Source organism: Scaptodrosophila lebanonensis, unplaced genomic scaffold (genome assembly GCF_003285725.1).
Source record: "Scaptodrosophila lebanonensis strain 11010-0011.00,11010-0021.00 unplaced genomic scaffold, SlebRS2 tig00000001-arrow-pilon, whole genome shotgun sequence".
Taxonomy (NCBI): domain Eukaryota; kingdom Metazoa; phylum Arthropoda; class Insecta; order Diptera; family Drosophilidae; genus Scaptodrosophila; species Scaptodrosophila lebanonensis.
Window position 1 is genome coordinate 21,476,058 of NW_022060529.1, and position 20,562 is coordinate 21,496,619.

Genomic DNA, 20,562 nt, shown 5'->3' on the forward strand with positions numbered 1-20,562 from the left:
TATACTATATATAAGCTATAATATAATATCTAATAAGAGCTTAAAATGTTATAAAATGAATAACCAAAAATATATTTCTTTCTAGCTTAATCGCAGTTGACGTTGTCGTTGTCATTGCCATCGCCACGTCGAGTGCCATGTCCAAACGCAATATTAATAGTCGAATGCAACTGGGCCGCCACTGAGCTTCACTGAGGGCCATTCATGCCGCAAGCCAGAGTTGCAACGTTAAAGGCAAAGGTGAAGGTGCTGGTGCAGGCGAAGGCAGAGGCAGCGGCGAGTGCAGCAGTGGCTCGGGAACAGGAGCAGGAGAACGCGCAGGAAGCAGAAGCGGAGTCAGAGTCGCAGCTACAGCGCAGCAGGATAGAACCAAACCAAACACATTACTAATGATGATGGGGCCATGAGCCCATCATTACTCGCATTGAATTGGAGTCGCAAGCGCGTCTCAAGCGGGCCTGCACCATGCTAGCACCGCCGAACCCGAGGTCAATATGCGGCCAGGACCCGGGCTGGTCGTGATGGCGCTTGCGTTTATTTCGGGGGCTCGGCGTGGCAGCACCAGCAGCAGCAGTAGTAGCAGCAGTAGCAGCACCAGTGGCAGCTCAGCAGCAACGTTACCGTCCACCTACGACTCGACGACTGAGTCAGCGGAAACAAACCTTAAATCTGGCAGTGGATCCTTTCTGCTGCCAACATTTCTGCTCGGCGGCGGTAGCACCTTTGACGGCGGCGGCGGCGTGCGCGCCCTTCGCCCACCGCAACAACAAGACCAGCAACAGGATTCAGATCAAGGCCAGGCTGCGTTTGGTTTTGACTCGCATCGCCGGCCCGCGCACGCCGCTCCGCTACATTTGCAGTTGCCCTCCCATCTGCGGTTGCATTACGACGATCCACGCGCGCGTACCGAATTGCGACGTGTGCGCAGCCTGGAGTCGGGCCAGAGCGACGATAGCGCCAGCGCTAGCGATATAGTGGGACGCGCCGGTGGTACAGAGGTGGCAGCAACAGGGAAAGGAGCAGCAGTTTCCGCAGCCCAAGGTCCCGAGTCCAGCGAAGCCACGCTGCTCGAGGAGGGCACCACCGACGAGGAGGACGACAGCGAAGCGGCATCATCTGGCGGCCTTCCTGTACAGTTTCCCTCGCAGGCTAACGACGAGTCATTGCGCGGCTTTGACGAGGACGCCGACATTTTTGCCTTAGTGGCCGAGGGCGACTTGCTGTCGGAGGAGTCCTTTGATCACCTGGTCAAGTTAAGCGAGTACGCGACCAACGAAGAGGACGACAAGATTGCTGACACAAACGAAGACGCTGACTACAGCAGCAGTAGCAGCAGTAGTGGACTCGCTGCTAGACTGACACTGGGTGCTGCATCAGAGAACGAATTGCTGCCTTTGGAGAGCTATAAAGAAGTAGAGACGGACACTGAGACGGACCCTGAGACGGACCCACAGACGAAGCAGCCTCAGCGCGTCGAAAGTCAGCCAAACAACGATAGGGACGAACGTGAGCATCAGGAGCCGCAGCTGCTCCGAGGTGGCAACAGCAACAGCAACATCGGCAGTAACAACAACAAGCGTGAAGCCAACGAGCTCCCACTACCTAAGCAAAGCGTTGGCGTTTATGCCGCGCGACTAGTTGGTCAGCAGAACGGCGGTATTGCTGCTCCCGACCAGAGCGCTGCTGTTGTCGATAAGATCAGTTCTGAGTCAGCAACTGTTAAAAGGCTCGGCGCTTTGGAACTTAAGAAGTCCATACTAGGCACTACATCCCCACTAACACGCCTTAATCCTTGGATATCAGCTTGTGATCTGGCACAGCCGGGCACAGGCACCGACTTGCAGGTGAGTCTAAGTTTCCAAACACATCTGAATTTCAATTCAAATAGTTTTTATGATTATAAATCAAATTAGCTGGTAATGAAAACTTGATTTATTTTACCATCCTTTATTTAATTTCATCAACTAACCAGTATGGACACTTTTTCAAACAATGGCTAAAGCTTGACAATTGAATATTTTAAAAACCCACACAAAACAATCGTTAACGACTCTTAATTACAAATCATAAAATGGTGTTAGCCTAATTGCGGTTGCTCTGTTTAATTAAGAATCTACGCAATTGTCAATAACAAGAGAAATACTTACAAGTATATTTGATAGATTTTGTGGGCTCCAACTGCCGCAGACACTTTACTCAATTGCAAAATTAAATAATATCCCTCATGACCTTGCACGTGGCTGTGGCTGTGCCTGAGACTGCATAGTTGGCCCTCACGCCCAATGCAGAGACAAAGACTTAAAACCACAACAATGTCAAGCTTACCCGCCAACTAGTGCCTGCTCCTCGTTGCCGGACCATTCCATATTTCAAATATGTACATAATTATTTACTCAATGCGAATACTGAGCACGGGCTTCCATCTGCGTAGCTCATCATTCTCCATGCTTCTGCTTGGTGCTGTTGTTGCTGCGGCTTCTTTATTCGATGCTCGCTGGCAGGCAAGACGCAAAGAGTATGGACAGTCGCTGCAAAAGCGTGGGTCGCAATGGAAATGCCAAACACTTTGTTATTACGTTTTCATTTGTTCAGCGTTTTCTTGCTTGTCTCGTCTTTTCTCAGCACTTATATTTATTGTGCTGTCCACAACAATGCACAGCTCTTGAGCACATACAAATTTGTTTCAATAGCTGCTTATTGCGCCCACTGCCACAGCGCTTCTGGGCATACTTCATAGAAAGTAGGAGAAAAGGATATTGCTATTGATTTAGAATGGGGCGGACCCAACTATCGCTATTCAATAAAATGTGAGTGGTAGATGAACTGTGGAACTGCATTCTTACCAATTATTTACAGTTTTTCTAATCATTTGATTTCGCGGGGGCATTCGCGAGATATCATGTGTTCGATGTTGCCAGCCAAATCCTTGCCACTGCTCTTGAGTAGAAGATGCAGAGTGGTTTCAAACTATACTCCTGGTTGCCATACACTATAGTTGTTCGTAATAAGAAATTGTTCAGCGTGGCTCGATTTTTGGTGCCATTGATAGTGGAACAGGCATAAAATGTTCCCAACAGTGCACTTATCTGATTGATCGACATTGGATTATCCTCGCATCAAAAGTGGATCGATTTCCTACCATTCAAGCACTTATTGGTTTAAATCACAATGCAAACGATAATTCTGCGGCCTTTATTCATACACCAATTCAGTTTCATTGAGCTGTAAGGACAAAAATTAATATCATTTAACCGTTTTTGTGAAGGGTAAAATAAAGCCGCCCAAGTAGATCCTTATTTCCATATACTATAAGTGCACATGTACATTTTTAATTGCATTTCTTATGGCTACCACGTCAAGTTGTGAGAACTTTGGCTGCACAATTATCCGTTTTGGCAAGTAATTATAGCCTACCTTTTGGGGCAATCAATTGATTACGATTTATTCATGAATTCATGTAATCTGCTTAATTTATTATCGTTTCATTTCGCTATCTGTTACCAGTGAGCAGTCGGACAATTAAATTGTTGCAATTGCATTGAGGTTAATCAATTTATTGGGCATTGTAATACTGAATGCGAGGTCTCATAAGTGGAACGTTTTACTGTGCATTTGAAGTAAATGAAAGTTATGTGTGAAACTTTATTTAGTTTTCAAAACTGTTTAGGTCTTCATCGACTATATTAATTGTGCTAGAATTATAATTTTTGGCAGGTTTTTTTATGCTACAAATAACTTTCAAACTAACTGCTATACTACTCTTTCGCCTGAACGCATCGGACAATAAAGCTATGATATTTTTTATAGCTGTTACATTTCAATCACAATAAATGTTATCGTTTTATCAGATAGGGGGGGAAAACAATCAAATATGTGGGACGGCATACTCGTATGCCCGTTGGCATGCTTGTGACATGATGCAAAAAAAGGAATTGAGAGAAAAAAAGAATTAATTTATGTCAGACGTAACGAGCGTCAGTCGCATTTGCATTTGCATTTTCATTCGAATTCAAATGAAATGCAATTGCAATTCAACTGTTGTTGCTTAAGCGCTGCAATAAAGTCCAACAGCGAGGCACGGTGGCATTAAATTGGCCAACAGCTACATATTTCCAGAGTCCTGTTGGAGGTTTATAGCGAGGATAGACTTTGGCTGTCAACTGACTTGTCCTGGGGCTTTGGGTGCGCTTTGCCAGCAAGCAATGCGACTGTGCCGCTTTCTGCTCTACCCTAATTTCTATGTACTTTTATGATTTGTGCGCCTTCACAATTTTAAAGATCCTTTCTTTTTTCCTTTCCCTCTTTCTTCTTTCATTTTTTGCTTTTTAAAATTTTTTTGTTCAATTTCAAAGTATATTCTGCCACTTAATCGTGAGCGGCAATGGTGCTTTCTGTGCCGTTGAATGTATGTGAGTATGTTTGTTGAAAATGCAAAGTGTTTGTGTGACAATTGTGGCAACGTGCGGCACTCGAACTTGCCGGCTGAACGATGTTGGATGTTGGCGACGTGAACGGCGAGGTCTACAAAGCCACAGCCACCGCCATCGTCCTTGTTATTCATTCTTCCTGTTCCGTTCGGTCTCGTCTCATCTCATCTCAGCTCAGCTCGTTTGCCTCTCGACCGTTGCTGGCATCTGTGCAGCGTGTTACAAATCAACGAAAATGCCTTGGTAATTGTAGCAGTGCGCCATTTGAAAAACACTTTTCAATTCGTCGTCATCGCTGTCGTCGTTGTCGCCGCTCCTTTTACCTTTTGTGCATTAGCATTTTGGCTTTGGCTTTGCCTCTTTTTTGCACTTGAAATGCCAGGCCGTTGCTTTTGAAATGCTGCCAAAATGCGACCGCACCTACATCATCACCACATACTCCCCCACTTTCCCTATCACCCCTCCCCCCATTCCAGATGTGCAAAGAGGGAGACCACTCAGTAGTCAGTTTTTGCCTTGTGCTATCAACGAATAAAATTCCTATTGGTTTGCCAAGTATAATTCAGATTTTAATATTTATTAACGGCATCGTGCGCTGTTTGCTTATGCAAATCTAATTCAATTTCATCGCATTGCCATTCTACTCTCAATGGCATTTTGATTGCATTTCGGCCATTGTTATTGTTTGTCGTTTGGCACTTTTGTGGCGCCATTGTGACATATTTGTGGTCTGATTATCTTAAGAACATAATTAAAACTTTTTGGCAATTTGTTTAAAATGCCATTATTTCGTGGCAGAATATGTTGAAACGGTAGAGCACATAGATTGGCTCTCAGTTAAAGTTCTCATTGCCACTCTGGCTTTCCTATTTACCGAATGTTTTCAATCCCAATTAGTTGCCATGGCATAGCATGGCAGGTTTTTCTTTTACTTACCTACCTACCTCTTAATTTTATTTTCATTTTATACTATAAGTATTGATTTTTAATCAGCGCAATGATGTTAAGTGCCTCGGCCTGCAACTTGTTCCTCTTGATTCATTGGTACTTAGATGTTTTTGTTCAACTTGATGGATAGCAACGTTAAATCGATATCAGCAGTAGCAGCAGCAGCTATTGGCAATTAAATAATTAAATCAATCAAACAATTAAAGTCAATCAACTCTGTCGGTCACGGGCTCTTTCTCCATGATGTTAGTGAAAGCCAAACAAGCCAAACATGTTGCAAATGTTTAGTTAAAGGGCATAAATATTTATATCAGTACATTCTCCGCCCACAACATACGCACACAAATCTACATACATATATTTACACAGTTTTATGCCAAAAGTGACAGCAAAATATATGCAGGGCCGGCTAACCTGACTGCAGGGCTCCCAAAAACATATGCTGTTGTGTTATGCATGTAAATATTTCGGTTAAAATATCAAATGGAAATAGACGGATTTACTTATTTTTTTAAAATTTTAAATAAAGTCGAAAGTTCCACATATCTGATGGCAAGCGTATGTTTTGTAGTTAGGTGTTACATACAAGTGTCGATTTACAATGTAAGTTTCCATTATTTACTTTCAAAATAATAGGCCATTTTATTATGTACGAGTACATATGTATATCAAAGAGAGAGAGAGCATTTGACTCTTAAATATGCTTTTGGAAAATGCTGGAAAATGTAATATTGATTAATGAGCGTTATTTATCATAAATGAGCAGAAATTCTTAATCAAGTTTTGGAATGTTGAGGAACTGTGTATGTTGATATTAATTAAAATATGCCTCACTCGCGACCCCATCGAGTGTTTCGTTTCTCAATATTGTAAATAGGTCGGTACAGAGATAGTTTGCTTTTTGATTTGCATGTGATGAAACCCGATTTGCAGAGGCATCTAAAATAAAATTAGATGTAACAAAAGATTACAATGTTTTATTAACGACACATAATGAGGTTTATTTAAAAACAAAACATTTTCCTGTAACAAATTTGAGGCTTAACACAAAAACTAGTTTTCTTTCTTGGTCCTGTATATGGTAGCATTATGAAAACTTCTCAAAAGAATTATGAGAGGTGCCACTCCTAATTAAGGGTAACGAATTTGGAAAAAAAAGTATTTACTTCAACATTACAATTTCTTAGATTCGATATTAAAATTGTTTAACAAAGATATTTATGTTAAGCTCTCATTTGCGTATTACCTGCAAGGTGCATCTTTGCAAGGACAGCAAAATTTATAAGGAAAGTTCAGCGAAAGCTGTCCAGCCTTGGCAGCCGATAATGTCAAATAAGAAGCGATTAACGCTGTGCTAGAGATGCAACCTAGTTAGTTGCCTTTTGTGCTAGTGGCAAGGCAGCAAGAAAATGCGGCAATAAGTCCGGCAAATAGAGTCTCAAGCACGCACAGCAGTTCCTGTCAAATAGCGAGCGTAAGCAGGCAATCGTTTCATATTTCATACAAGTATGCAAAATGTCAACACGGCTACACAGGGAAGGACGGACACCCAACTCGATTTTGGACCCCACAACAAAATGGTATTCGAGCGCACCATTTTCAATTAGCCATTTCCAAGGGGCAGTTATGTGAAGTGTACAGAGCACACAAGCCTGGGAGCACTGCAATTTCGACTTGCTTGGAAATTAGCAAACATTTTCAACTAGAAAATGGTAAGCAAGTGGAAACACGTGCTCTCGGCTCTTATACGAGTATGCATATTTTTTTTTCCTCCTTGTTTTTGCATCGTAGTCTTATGCGACAGCAGTTCATTGGGAATACAATGAATATACGATGAGGCTTCGAGAACTTTGCTGACTCTTGTTGATATGCAGATATAGCTGCTGTTTTTGTTACAGTCGATGTTGTCGGTGCACTTGACGGTTACGTGGGCTCCTATGAATGTGCAAGCACGGGTTATGGCACTCATAGCTATGAGTGCATAACAACTCATCAGCTTGACTGCAGAGACCGGCTTTGCCTCTATAACAACACCACCTTTACGTGGGCTTTTTCTCAGCTTCATTTTGCTTGCATTTTTTCCTCTTCCACGTACTCAAGGGTGCACGGACGGCAGTGCCTTGCAAGAATTCATCGTATTTACCCGTATTTGAAGCAAAAGAAACTGTGGGGATTGGGTCAACCAGTGAGACCTAAGGGCTTTTGTCCATCCGCAATCTTAATTTGACTAAAAATATGGGTATTATTCCTCATTAAAATAATTCGCGTGTTTAACGAATTTCTACAATTAGTGCGCAAATCGTCAGACCGTCTCTCTGTTCACACATCCTTCATTCTGGATGCCAGATATGGTTTAATGAAATTGTATAGACGGACTCCAAAAAACTGTGAATGGAATCTGAAAATGCTTTCATATTTAAGTTGATGTGTTTTTGCTTTTTTTTCTTTCTTCGTCTGTACCGAGACAAGGCGCCAACTATAACAACAACTCCTTTAAAAACTCGCACTTTGGCATTTATTTGCGACCAGCGAGTAAAGCAACACCAGGTGTAATAACAACATTCTTAATATTGAACTTGGTTTCAATATCTTTCTAAGCAATAAGGTTTTCAAGCTTATTCGCTTTCTATATGATATAGGGATCTGAAGAAGCCTCTGTACAGACCCTTAATGAGAACGTGATAGTAATGATTATTTATGGGCGCAAATCTACTGGCGTTTGGTCGAATGCTCATCTTCTTTAAAGTCTGCTTATAGGATAAGCAATGTGGTATTTAAACGTATTACTGATCAGTTCTAATTCCCATTCTTTAATTTAACCCCTGACTTAAATTTATTGCTGATACTACAACCACCCATATTTGCCTTTTGAGACGAAAATCGACTTCAAAGACAATCATATTTGCAAACTATATTTATAAAAATATAGTAATAAAGAATGTACTGACGAAAAAAAGACAAATCACTGCGAAATGTATCCATATATGAGAAATCATGCACAGGTATACTTAGTACATGTATGTATGTGTACTTACAAATACAATTTTTACATTCCCGTGCACCTTATGCAACGTCAATTTATGGTGGCAACAATAAAATTGATGTTGAATTTTTTTGCAACTGGCACAATGCAAGCAATTTGTTGAATTGAAATTGTTTGGCGGCATGAGGGAAAATTCAATTAAAAATCATAGCAATGGAAAAATAAAATTACGTTTTAAAAGTGTGCAGTAAGAGCGCGTAAATTGAATGAATTCAATGGCATAAAAGTTTCATACCCTTACTGTCAGGCAATGGCAATCAGTCAGTCGGGCAGGTCCTGCATCAGCTTGTCAGCTTAAACTATCCAGGCAGTTTGTTAAACTTTCGTGCATTGCTGCAGCTTTGGCTGCAACAGCATGTGCTGGTGCTGGTGCTGGTACTGGTGCCACTGCCACTACCACTGCCACAACGACTGCCACTGCCACTGCTGCTTATGTTGCAACGCGTCGCTGCGCCATTGCGACTGTTTATTTGTGTCAAGGATGTGAGTGTGTATAAAATCAATTATTTTGTAAGCAAAAACAGCAGCAGCGACAGCATCAGTGGAAGACGCAAAAACAGACACACTCTTGCCTCTCGCCTCTTGCCTTTTGCCTCTGATGGCTCATGGCTCATGACTGGTTCTCCGTTTTCTGTTTTCTGTTCTATATTTTGTACAAAATGATTACATCATTCTCACTGGAAGAGCTCGTTTCTGAGCTCACAGTCTCGCAGACAACTCAAATTGCAATTGCAATTGCAATGAAAGCGGCGTCTGTCATAAATATCCGTTACGTTCGTTGGGACCAAGTGCCCAGGCTTGACTGCAATTGAAAAACGCTTTGAGTTAGTTGTCCAATAAAACTTGTGTGTGTGTGCTCCAGAGATTTTTGCAGCCGCCATCATACACTACACACAATGTACATAATATACCCATTCATATACACCACACACACACATACACATACACAGACGAACACACACACTGATTGAATGTCAGGCCGGCGGGCAGCGTCGAGCGTTCAGCAGCTGTCGACTGTTTATACATTTTTTAAGTGCAAGCATTTCAAGCATGGTCGCTTGTGGCTCACACATATTCTACACGCGAGTATGTATGTGTGTATGTGCTCGTACGCACCCACTCACACACACTCACACTGGCACATTCTTACAGTTGCTCGTGGCTTGTGGAATTTCCGTTGCTGGCACAGCCTGTTGCAAAAGGCAAGCTTCCAATGGCAATCTATGTTTAATTCAGCCCTTGAGGTGTTTTGTATTTGTTTGCGCCCTTTACTCATATTTAGATTTATTATACAGATCTACACGTATGTACTGCCTAATGTACATACATACATGCATATATTTTCCACGTTTTCTAATGCAGCTAACATCCTATTTAACAGTAAACCTACAGTTTGTCGACTAAACACAAGCTGTATTGCGACGAAAATTAGAGAACCGAATTAAATTCGTATCCGTCTGTTCGCTTACCTGGATGAACGTCTAGATAGTTATAAAACTACTGGCACTTAGTAATCCCTAATTTTGATTATTACTATTATTTATAATCACATATCCAGCTTAAGCTAATTTTCTAAAATTGAATACATGTGGCCACATATTTTTTGTTCACAAGTTCCTTCTTTTTAAAACAATAGTCAGTTAAAGCTTTGTCCTGCTTCCAACTAAATGTTCCAAGCTTAATATTAAACTGAAATGAATGTTGTTTACAGGACTAAGGATAATCTTTAGACTATTTTAAAAATAATTCAACTTAAGATATATACAAGTTACAATTTTGGCGATCAAAATATAAAAAGAAATGACCGCATGCACTATGAGTGCAGCCTAAATCCAAACTGAGGGCCATGTTTTAGACCGGATAGTGTTTTAAACTGGTCAGCTTTTGTACAGTTACCAATAACATTACGCTCTTCTAGTTACCAAACTCTAATTTATTTGCACATCTAGAAGAATGAAAAGTTGGCATTCTAATGGTAGAAATAGGTTCATGCACCTTAATTCCATCCGTTTTCGCACACAAACTACAAGTATATGTCTATTCACGATATCGAAGCTCAAACACATTTAAGTCAATTGTTAAACCCCAAATTAAAATGGGATTTGAAATAAATAAATATTCAATGAATTAATAATTAAATAATTAATTAATAATGCAATACGTTTCAGTAAGATACATAATCATTTTCTTTTTTTTAGTAGACTTGACATTTTTAACGTCAACTATTGTCTTTACACGGCTGTATCTGAGTCGGTATCTAAGCTGTCGCCCTCTATTTGTTTTCAATTCGAGTTTCGTGGGTGGATACGCAAAGATACTAACAACTATTTTCTAAAAGTTGCTTTCTTATAAAAATCTGGTGCTTTATTTAAACACAGCCCTGGCTTGAAGCCCATTTTAGTTTAAAAGTAACTTGTTTCTGACTTTTCCTTGAGCCACAACACACTATGTAAACGGCCAAACATTAAGCATGCAAAGTTCAATTAGTTGCGATTCTAATTAGTCGGGCTAAGACGATGCTTTGCGCACCTTATGCCTTAGCTTACGTACGTCCTTCGTCCTTCTTCCTTCGCCCCTCTCTGCTGCGCACTGTGTGTGTTGCCATGGCTGTTGATGCCTGTTTGGCATGCTTCAAACTTGAAACTTTCGTTAATTACAAGCGATTTCCCACACAATTTGCATGCGTCTGGCCCAAGTTTGCTGCTCTATACTAATGGCCTAATGATGGCACGTTGATTTTTTCAAGCTGTTGCCAACTTGGCGGTAAATATGCAAATTGTTGACTAAGTGCAGTTCCCACTGCAACAGAGTCCGTTGACATTTCGTAAACACAGCTGAGCAGGGCACCCATTTACCTGCCACCTGCCACCAGCCACCATCCATTAGCCAACAGCCACAAACCACAGGTCCTGCTTATCGCGGAAGGGGGTAGGGAAGTGGGTGTGGCGGCAATACGGCTATGATGTCGCCCAAAAGCCGCAGGCAATTGACAGGCGGCGTTTGGCCTTAAACAACTTGCGGTTAACTTTACTTGACACCTTGCGACACTAACTCTTACCAACTGATGCATGCAAATCTATTTATACAGATACCTATAGACATTCGAACAATCGACATGTGAGTCTTCATGATGACTAATTATGTAGTCATTTGTCAGACATCTACACATTTAATTTAGTAATTAAACTATCGATCCACCAATTAAAGTAAGTTCTATTAATTTGATTAAATGTAGATTATCGAACAAATAATACTTAATGTCAACTTTATGTTCCTTCATTAAGTTTTTTTTATTGTCTGGCATAATTCTCTCAGTTTTACGTTGCCACAAAAAATTAATTGGATGAACCTGTTATAAGATAAAATACCAACGAAATAAAATTAACAGAAAAGTGTGGCATAGTAAGGCGATTGAAGTCGAGGTCGGGTTCGCTTGGCTATGTCAATATTTCCTCATCTAGTTACTTAGTTATGTCCTGATGCCAATAGAGCCTTCGCGTACAACAACAATTGCTGAAATAAATAGAAGGTGCAACAAATAAGAAAAAAACAGCTCCTGCTCTTCTACGAAAAAACTAAAACAGCTCATTCTGGGGATGCCAAATCCAATTCTCACAACATAAGATCATTAGAGGTGAATAAGATTTCGTCTGTGCTGGCAGTGTGAGGAAACAATCATTAAACAATAGCTTATAAACAGGATTACAACAAAATCAATTTGACTAAAGTTTATCATAGGTTAGTCGCTTTCCCTCTATAAAATGATTCAAATTGTTTTAGATTACTTCAAAAAAAAAAGTAAACAGCTGTCACGAATACCACTATTAGATAATATTATATGTAATATTTCATTAACTAAACAAATTCAATTGCTGATTGATCAAAAAATATCCACTTAAAATGCTATGAAACAGCCTCTCCAGTGACCTTTGCCAGATTTATTGTTAATGCATATTTCAGTATTTGGGAGCTGGGTTGTTAGCCTCTGCTCCTACTGCATTTTAATGCTTGGGCTAATAAAATGATTAAATAAATAAAGGTATGTTACAGTATATTAGGCAGAAGGAGGCGATGCAGACCCCAAACAGTATATGTATACTATATATTCTGGATCAGCATGATAGGACGAGTTGGGGCTTGTTTTAGTTTTGCGCTGTGGTTTATAAATGAATTGCGACTCACTGTGTCCGCCAGTGTTGTTGAAAACAACTCCATGCTGTGTTTGAACAATATCGCAGAACGAGCGCTAAAAAATTGCATCAGCAATTAGCCATTCGCTTCGAATAGAGTGAAAAAATGAGGTAAAAAATTCAGTTTCGACAATGCCAACGAAGAGCCACCAGCAGTAACAGGTTCAGCATCGGTCAGCCCCAGTCCGATCCAGGAGGGGCACGGCCGCACAAATTAATGCAATTATGTCCTGGGCGTTGCTGAGCTGAGCTGAGCTCCAGTCCAGTTTGAGCTGTGACCGATGCTCACCCACAACAGGACGTAAATTGGCGCGGGACACACTTAAGTGGAACGCTGGTGATGCGAATGGATCAATGCATTACGTATACGTGCCGTTGCTCGCTATAGTCCCTCTTTTTTATGATTTTGCTCCTGCCGGTTCGTTTATTACGATTCTGTTTTGTTGCTCTTTTCTTTTTTCATTTGCACACGCCGTGAATTATTGAATGAGCATTGTTGAAAAGTTTTATGTCCGTTCAGATGTGAAATGAAATTTTGTTGCGAAATTATATTGCTTGCCCGGTCACATGTGTGTGTAGTTTGTGTGTGTCTCAGTGAATGGAGTGCACTCCATTAATGTACTAGAAAGGGCAGAAAAGATATGCCGGGTTATTCACTTGTTTACAAGCAAATTCATTAAATTAATGTTTTCAGTTGTTATTGCTGTTGTTGCTGCTTTTTGTTGCCATCATTAGACAGACACGCTCTCACGCTCACACGCTTTCACACAACCAAACTCTCCCCACACACACACACACACAAATACACACACACACACACAGATGTATAGTGCTGGACTCTTTGCAAATATTTGACAAATTAATGCTGATAAAATTGTGTGGCAGACAAGGCGGCCCACAATGTACTCCAATACACACACACCCACACCCACACATACACATACACTTACATACACAGACCTTTGTAGGCCTGATATTGTTGCTCCCAATCTACAAACACATAGGCACGCCTGTTCACACACCCATATTAACAAACATAGCCACGTTAGCTTGCACATAGCCATAGGCCCAGCTCATACGTCCATTCACTTTATTCACTATTTTGTCACTCAGCCATTGGGATGCGTTGGAAGAAGTGCAAACAAATATGATGTGACAGCCAGGTGTTTGACAGCTCGCAATACTCTACCTATCTATCTGCCTACATACTTGTACTCGTACATATACGTATACCAATATGCCTATCTCTATATCTGGATGTGTGTTGTTATAGACAACACTTTGCGGCAGTCAGCAATTTTGGGTGCGGCCTTCTTTGTTTGCCGCCATAATGAGCACTTTCCTTTGGATTTATATATGCTCGTACCATATGTACATGGCATATATAGTATACATCAAGATACACATGCGTATGCATAATAATAATAATAGCTAAAATTAAATATGATTTAATAAATGCACCTCTTAGACCTCTTCAATTTTAATGGATTATAAAAATGTGAATTCTTAGATTACAAAAAAAATTACAAATGTTTAGAATTTAAATGGCACAACTAATTAATTTAAACAATAACGCTTGTAATTACTACACCCGCTAGTTTTCCTGTTCGATGGGGCTATGCCATGATTCCCAGATTTTAATATCTAAAGAACTTACTAGACTTGATAAAAATTAAAATAAATTGGAACAAAATAATGTATTTATCCTATGGTTAGATACAAACTTCAATAGTAATAAACAGAAAGAGACCGATAAAGATGAAATGCAATTTACAAAATTATTAATCATAAAATATCATAAATTGAGAACAAAATATGTAAATCACTGGAGTGCTGCAGAAGAGGGTTAGCTCAGAAATCGTAACTTTAAAATGAAAAGACAACAAAACGATTCATTTTTATGCAATTTACTTACATGTCTGAGTTCGTAGGCCATTATTATTATATTATATGTTTATTCATCTGCTGGGTTAATTGTAATATTATGTTAAAATAATGTTAAAAACAGGATGCAACGAAAACGTCAACCCCGTTTGCATTCTTATTATTATTGCCACAATACTCGGTTAACTCTTTCCGAAGTAAGAGAAAGGCGGAAGTCGAACGAAGATAAAATTAACCAATGGTGTCATGCCCTACAAGGATAAAAAGTTGAATATTTTTATTAATTTACAATTGTGTTGTAGAGCAATGATGCGGGCGTTTATATCGCTTACATAAATACATTTTGACTTTATTAAGACTTTAATTTCCTTTCAGCTTAATTACATTTGTATACTTTGTGTTTTCAGTTTAAGATATTTCGAATTTATTTAATTAATTTGCTACTTCATGTGGTATTTATGCAAATATCATTTATTAACACTTAAGCTAGCATTTGAATGTATAGAGAATTGGGAAATTCAATGAATAGGAGCAAACATTTATAATGCTTTTATGGCCTAATAGCTGCCATTCATACTCTAATGGTCCTCTGCCTTGCTGACTGCATGTGCTGACATGCCTCTTGGCTAATATGGCGTCGCACACACACACACACACACACATGAGCTAGTGTATGTGTGCGCTTCCTTTGAGTGCCGGCTGTAAAGCAAAATGTTAAAATAATTTGCCCACAATGTCTTATTGAAACGTATCACACCTTGGGGAGCACTCACTGAATTATGCACACGGTCTGTAATTGTCTCCCAGCCTCTTTGTTCGACTGCCTCGCCTGATGGGCAGCTTGACAGCAACAGTTCCGGACCCTCTTCTTCTTCATCATCATCATTATCCCACAGTTATTGTTGTTGTATAGTAATGTGCGTGCGAGCGTGTCAGTGAATAGTCAGATTTGATTTTTCAACATTTTAACAAAGGCTTGCAAATAATTTCCGCCCATTCGTTGGCATGACCGGGTATAGGAAAAAATGTATTTCCGCAAGCCTGTGGGGTCAAAGAATATGTTACAAAGGGCACCTTTAAAGGGTAACACATCACTTGTCTGCCAAGTGCACAATCCGAAGCCATTGAAATTTTAAGCGAATATTGTTGCATAATTGAAATGAACGAGCGCATGCAACGTTTGCAGCAAGAGGAGCAGCAACAGCAGCAACAGCAGCAACAACAACATCAGAGAGACAGACCCTTGTTATGCAAAACGTTGAAGGCAGTCTGTCATGGCAGTCGCTTCAGCTTCAAAGTGCGTGGCATGCAAAGCGCCAATGCCACATTGACAAAAGTGTGAATGAAATGGCTGTAAATCTTGACAACAATAAAAGCTGCAGTTGCAGCAACAACGAGGGCCATGTTTATGATTTTGACAACAAAGCGACATTTGCATTTGGTAACAATAACAACAGCACACACACACACACACACACACACACACACACACATACACAGTGACAAATCCAAGCATCAAGGTGAAATGGCATTGGGCGCATGGCTGCTGCTTGTTTAGCTGACACACATTCACACACACACACACATATATACACGATGAGTGTGTTTTTTTTTTTTTTTTTTTTTGTATTCTTTATTTTTAGAGTGGAAAAATAACAATATAGAATAGGTAGAAATAACAATAGGAGTAATAATAATAATAGTAAAAGTAAAAGTAATAATAATAATGATATACGCAGGTCAAAGTCCAGGCGGTACGGCCGTTAGGCATTGCTTCGCCCGGCCGATCAACCCGCTTATATCGCGCTCCTGTCCCGCTCCTGTTTCCTGAGCTTGCCCATAACGGAGGCCGCAAAGTTTGCGCTCGCAGCCCACGACTCTTCGTTAGCGAGCATGTTGGCCACAAAGTTCGACGCCGTTGGGGGTGATCCGGTTGTCGCCTCCAGTCTCCTTCTGTCCGCCCCAAACCTTGGGCAATGGAAGGCTACGTGGTTAGCATCTTCCGGTATCCCTCTGCAGGCCGGGCATTCCGCACTGGAGTCGTGCCCAAATCTATGAAGATAACTTCTGAAGCAACCGTGGCCGCTCAGAAGTTGGGTCAGGTGGAAGTCGACCTTGCCATGTGTTCTGCCGATCCACGATGCTACGTTAGTGATTAGCGTGTGGGTCCACCTGCCTTTTGACGAGGCATTCCATCGCTCTTGCCACTTGCTTACCGTCGTACGTCTAGCCGCCGCCCGCGCGTCCCTTCGAGGCCGCCCGGCAGCAAAACTGTGAAGGTAGTTCGCCTCCAGGACGAGGAGGTCGATAGGTGCCATCCCCGAGATCACCAGTACGGCATCGTCAGAAACCGTCCTGAATCCACTACAGACACGGAGAGCGCCAAGACGGTATGTAGCAGCGAGGTCGCGGATGTAGCTCCTCTTGTTCACCGCGGCAGCCCATATCGGTGCCGCGTACAGCATTATTGATTTGGTTACGCTCATAAGCAATAACCTCCGACCTTGCTTTGGGCCCCTAGTGTTGGCCATAATTCGGGCTAGCGCCCGTGTGGCCTCTGCAGCTTTATTATTCGTCTGCTCCAGATGCTCACGAAAGCACAATCTCGTATCCAATCTAACCCCAAGGTAGTTAATTGAACGTTTGGACCGCACGAGAGTACCGTCAATTGATATGTGCGCTTGCTCTACCGCCTTGCGGCTGCTGATTAGCACTGCCTCTGTTTTGCCCGCCGCTAGTTCCAGGCCCACGGTGTTCAGCCAGTCGATGATCGACCGGATGCAGCGGTTGCACGCGTCTTCCACGGTTTTGATGTCCTTCGCAACGCCTACAATTGCGACGTCATCTGCGTACCCCACTAGCTCCGTACCGGGTGGGAGTTGGAGGCGGAGAATGCCGTCGTACATGACGTTCCAGAGCAGCGGCCCTAGGACCGACCCTTGGGGGACGCCAGCAACAACATTGAGGGATTTGGTGCCAGACAATGTGTGAAACCTAAGTATCCGATCGCTAAGGTAGCTTCTAATGGAGCGCACCAGGCACGTGGGTACGCCTTGATCCACCAGTGCGTTGAGAATGCATCCCCAGTCTGCCGAGTTGAATGCATTTTTGACGTCGAGGGTCACCACCAGGCAGTATTCTTTGGCACCTCCCTTCCATCTGCTACCTGATATTGCCTTCGACGCAAGATCCACCACTCTACTGATCGCGTCTATGGTGGACCTCGATTTCCGGAACCCGTACTGATTGGGGGATAGACCGATTGCTGTTTCGAGCCTCGAGCAGAGCAGTCTCTCCAGCACCTTACCGATCGAGTCCAGGAGACAAATCGGCCTGTAGGATGAGGGGTCTTCGAGTGGTTTTCCCACACGATGAGTGTGTGTGTGTGTGTGTGTGTGTGTGTGTGTGTGTGTGCGTTGAGTGCGGAACTTTCAGCGGAACAGGCCGCGCGTCAAGTGACAAACAATTATGCACAGGCAAAAGGGACGTGCGCTGGGCTGAGATGGGTTGGTCCTGCTCAGCTTGTTGGGTTGAATGGAGGGGCGACTTGTCCCTTGCGGCGGCTGCCAGCGCGTCAACGTGGCAAGGCTCGTTTGCCACTGCCACTACCTCTGCCACTACCTCCGCCTCTGCCTCTCTGCGAGTGTGTTTGTGTCGCCTGTCACTTCTTTATGCTTGTCACATAACGCACGTCTACACGAGCAAATATATTTGAATATAAACACATACAGATATATATACTACTTGTATATATACATATGTAAATATAGATATTTACTTGGTATTTACAGTAAAATGTGGCACATGTGTTTTAACAATATCTAAATTGTATAGTATATGCTTTAAAAATGAGCTAATCACATGTGCTGTCATAAACTGTAGATAAAACCTATAAAGAAAGTTTACCGACAATGCAATATAAATATTCTTATTTATCCAATATTCTTCTATAACCAAATATTCAAAAACAGTAATTATCATAATAAATTTGATAAATACAACACTTACATTAATATTTGTAGCTTAGCTTTTTTCTGCATGTTCTCTAAAAAAATTCTTCTACGTACAATTCATATTTTAAATAAGCATATTTAGAAAATCTTTATGTCGATTCCGCAAAAATCAGAAATCTGAATATTTTCAAGGATTTAGAATTGAAGCAAAAATTAAAAATTTTCACATTTCAGATCACGCCTATGAACTCTACGAATATACATATATCGAAGACAAGAGTTCCATTGGAGGTTTTTTATATTCGTGGCAATTTTTCCTTATAACAGGACGTTTAATAATAATAATATTGACATAAAATAATCGAACAGACTCTTCTTTTAGCAGTACTAATAATTTCTAGTTCATACTTGTTAACATTATTTTATTTAATAAGTTTTAAAAATATAGTTGCTGGCAAAAATTATCCGTTCTTAGTAGACAGTTAATTTAAATTGAAAACAGAATAGGCTTTGTTTTTAAAATGGCATCTCTTTTAGGCAATGTTCACTTTTGACTTATGCATGTATGTGTCTGTGTCTGTGTGCACATATATTGTGTTCTGTGTGTGTAGAGCCTGCATTTGGATATTTTTGAGTGGTGTTTGCGTCGTGTGCCTTGTTGTTGCTGCTGGTGCCGCTGTTTTCCACTTGCATTTTTCTTGCGCCATTGTTGAAGCTTTCATAAGCAAGCGCTTAAATTTGACATACTCGCACACACAGCCACCGTACTGCACATAAATAAGAGAACACACAAACACCAGCACATCCAGGCACACAAGTATACTGATGTGCGGGTGAGTGTGAGTCTGCGCGTTGTTTGGATTGCCAGTCGAGGTTAAGCTGTAACATTTAAAGTGTTGTCGGTTCCATTGCCGCTGCCATCAGCGTCATTGTTGTAGTAGTTGGTGGCTGCAGTTGCTGCTTCTTTTTGTTGTGTTGGTGTTTAGCTGAAGTGCACTTTTGGTTTTACTTGGCATAGTCCATTGTATCAGGCGCCTGTTGATGATTTTGGACCTTTTACTTGCTCAGGAAAACAAATGTTAATTGCTAAATCAAATATTTGGCAAAAGTTTCGGCAAAAATATGTTGCCTATTTTTGGAGCAGCTAGCTAGCTAGCTAACGCTGCTCAAATAAAGCTCAATTACTCCTTCACACACAGCAGGCACACTGCACTACAATTTCCAGCACCTCAGCGCCTTTGCATGTTGACGAGGTGGTCGTAATTTATTCATTGCCTCCGAAGCGTTAAGTCAAAGCATTCTCTGCTTCACATGTCGCAAAGTGCATAAATGCATGGCCTACTGATATATGGTCAGTGCACCATTTCATTCCGATGACAGGCATTCTCATTCAGTCTAGGCTCAAGTCCTTCAGCTAGAAAGTCGACAGCAACCGTAGGACAAAGACAAAGTGATTCACTTTCGAATAACATCTTTAACATAAGTGTCTCACTAATAACACCATACCATCCAGCAGTGTGAGTGGTTCATAAATAAAAAATAAGTTGGCCAAAACTGTTCAAATGGCAGCTTTAAGTAAATAAATACTTCTGGCTAGCACTGTTTTAATGTTTTTTCAGTATATTTTCTTTGTGTGAGAATTACTCTTCAAATATAATGTATTGTTTGGAGGGCCCATAAAACAGATACTAGGCAAGTTGTAAGAACAATTAAATCCCCACTTTTCTTGTTTGATACCTTATTTTGTAACTATTCGAAAAATCAGAATATTAAATCTGCCTCGTCATCCTCAATATATATATATATATATATATATATATATATATATATATATATATATATATATATATATATATATATATAGATATATATATATATATATATATATATATATATCTATATATATATATATATATATATATATATATATATATATATATATATATATATATATATATGTAAATAAAACACAAAATATTTTGAAAGCACCCTTTTCAAAATATTTAAATCCCATTGATTACGGAATTAATCAAAATATCCAGAATTCAATTGAGTACACAAGTATTAATAAATGACGAATAAAGGAAGAAATATAAAGTCATGTTAAGCATTTCCAT

General features: G+C 40.7%; 1 protein-coding gene across 1 annotated transcript in view; it reads left to right on the forward strand.

Annotated features, from left to right (window-relative positions):
- The first annotated feature begins 494 nt into the window (after positions 1-494).
- LOC115633116 overlaps positions 495-20,562 on the forward strand; it is a 45,190-nt gene continuing 25,122 nt past the window's right edge. Inside the window, exon 1 of the mRNA XM_030530545.1 lies at positions 495-1,844. Coding sequence (XP_030386405.1) covers positions 495-1,844 — 1,350 coding nt within the window. The remainder of the gene's footprint in view (positions 1,845-20,562) is intronic.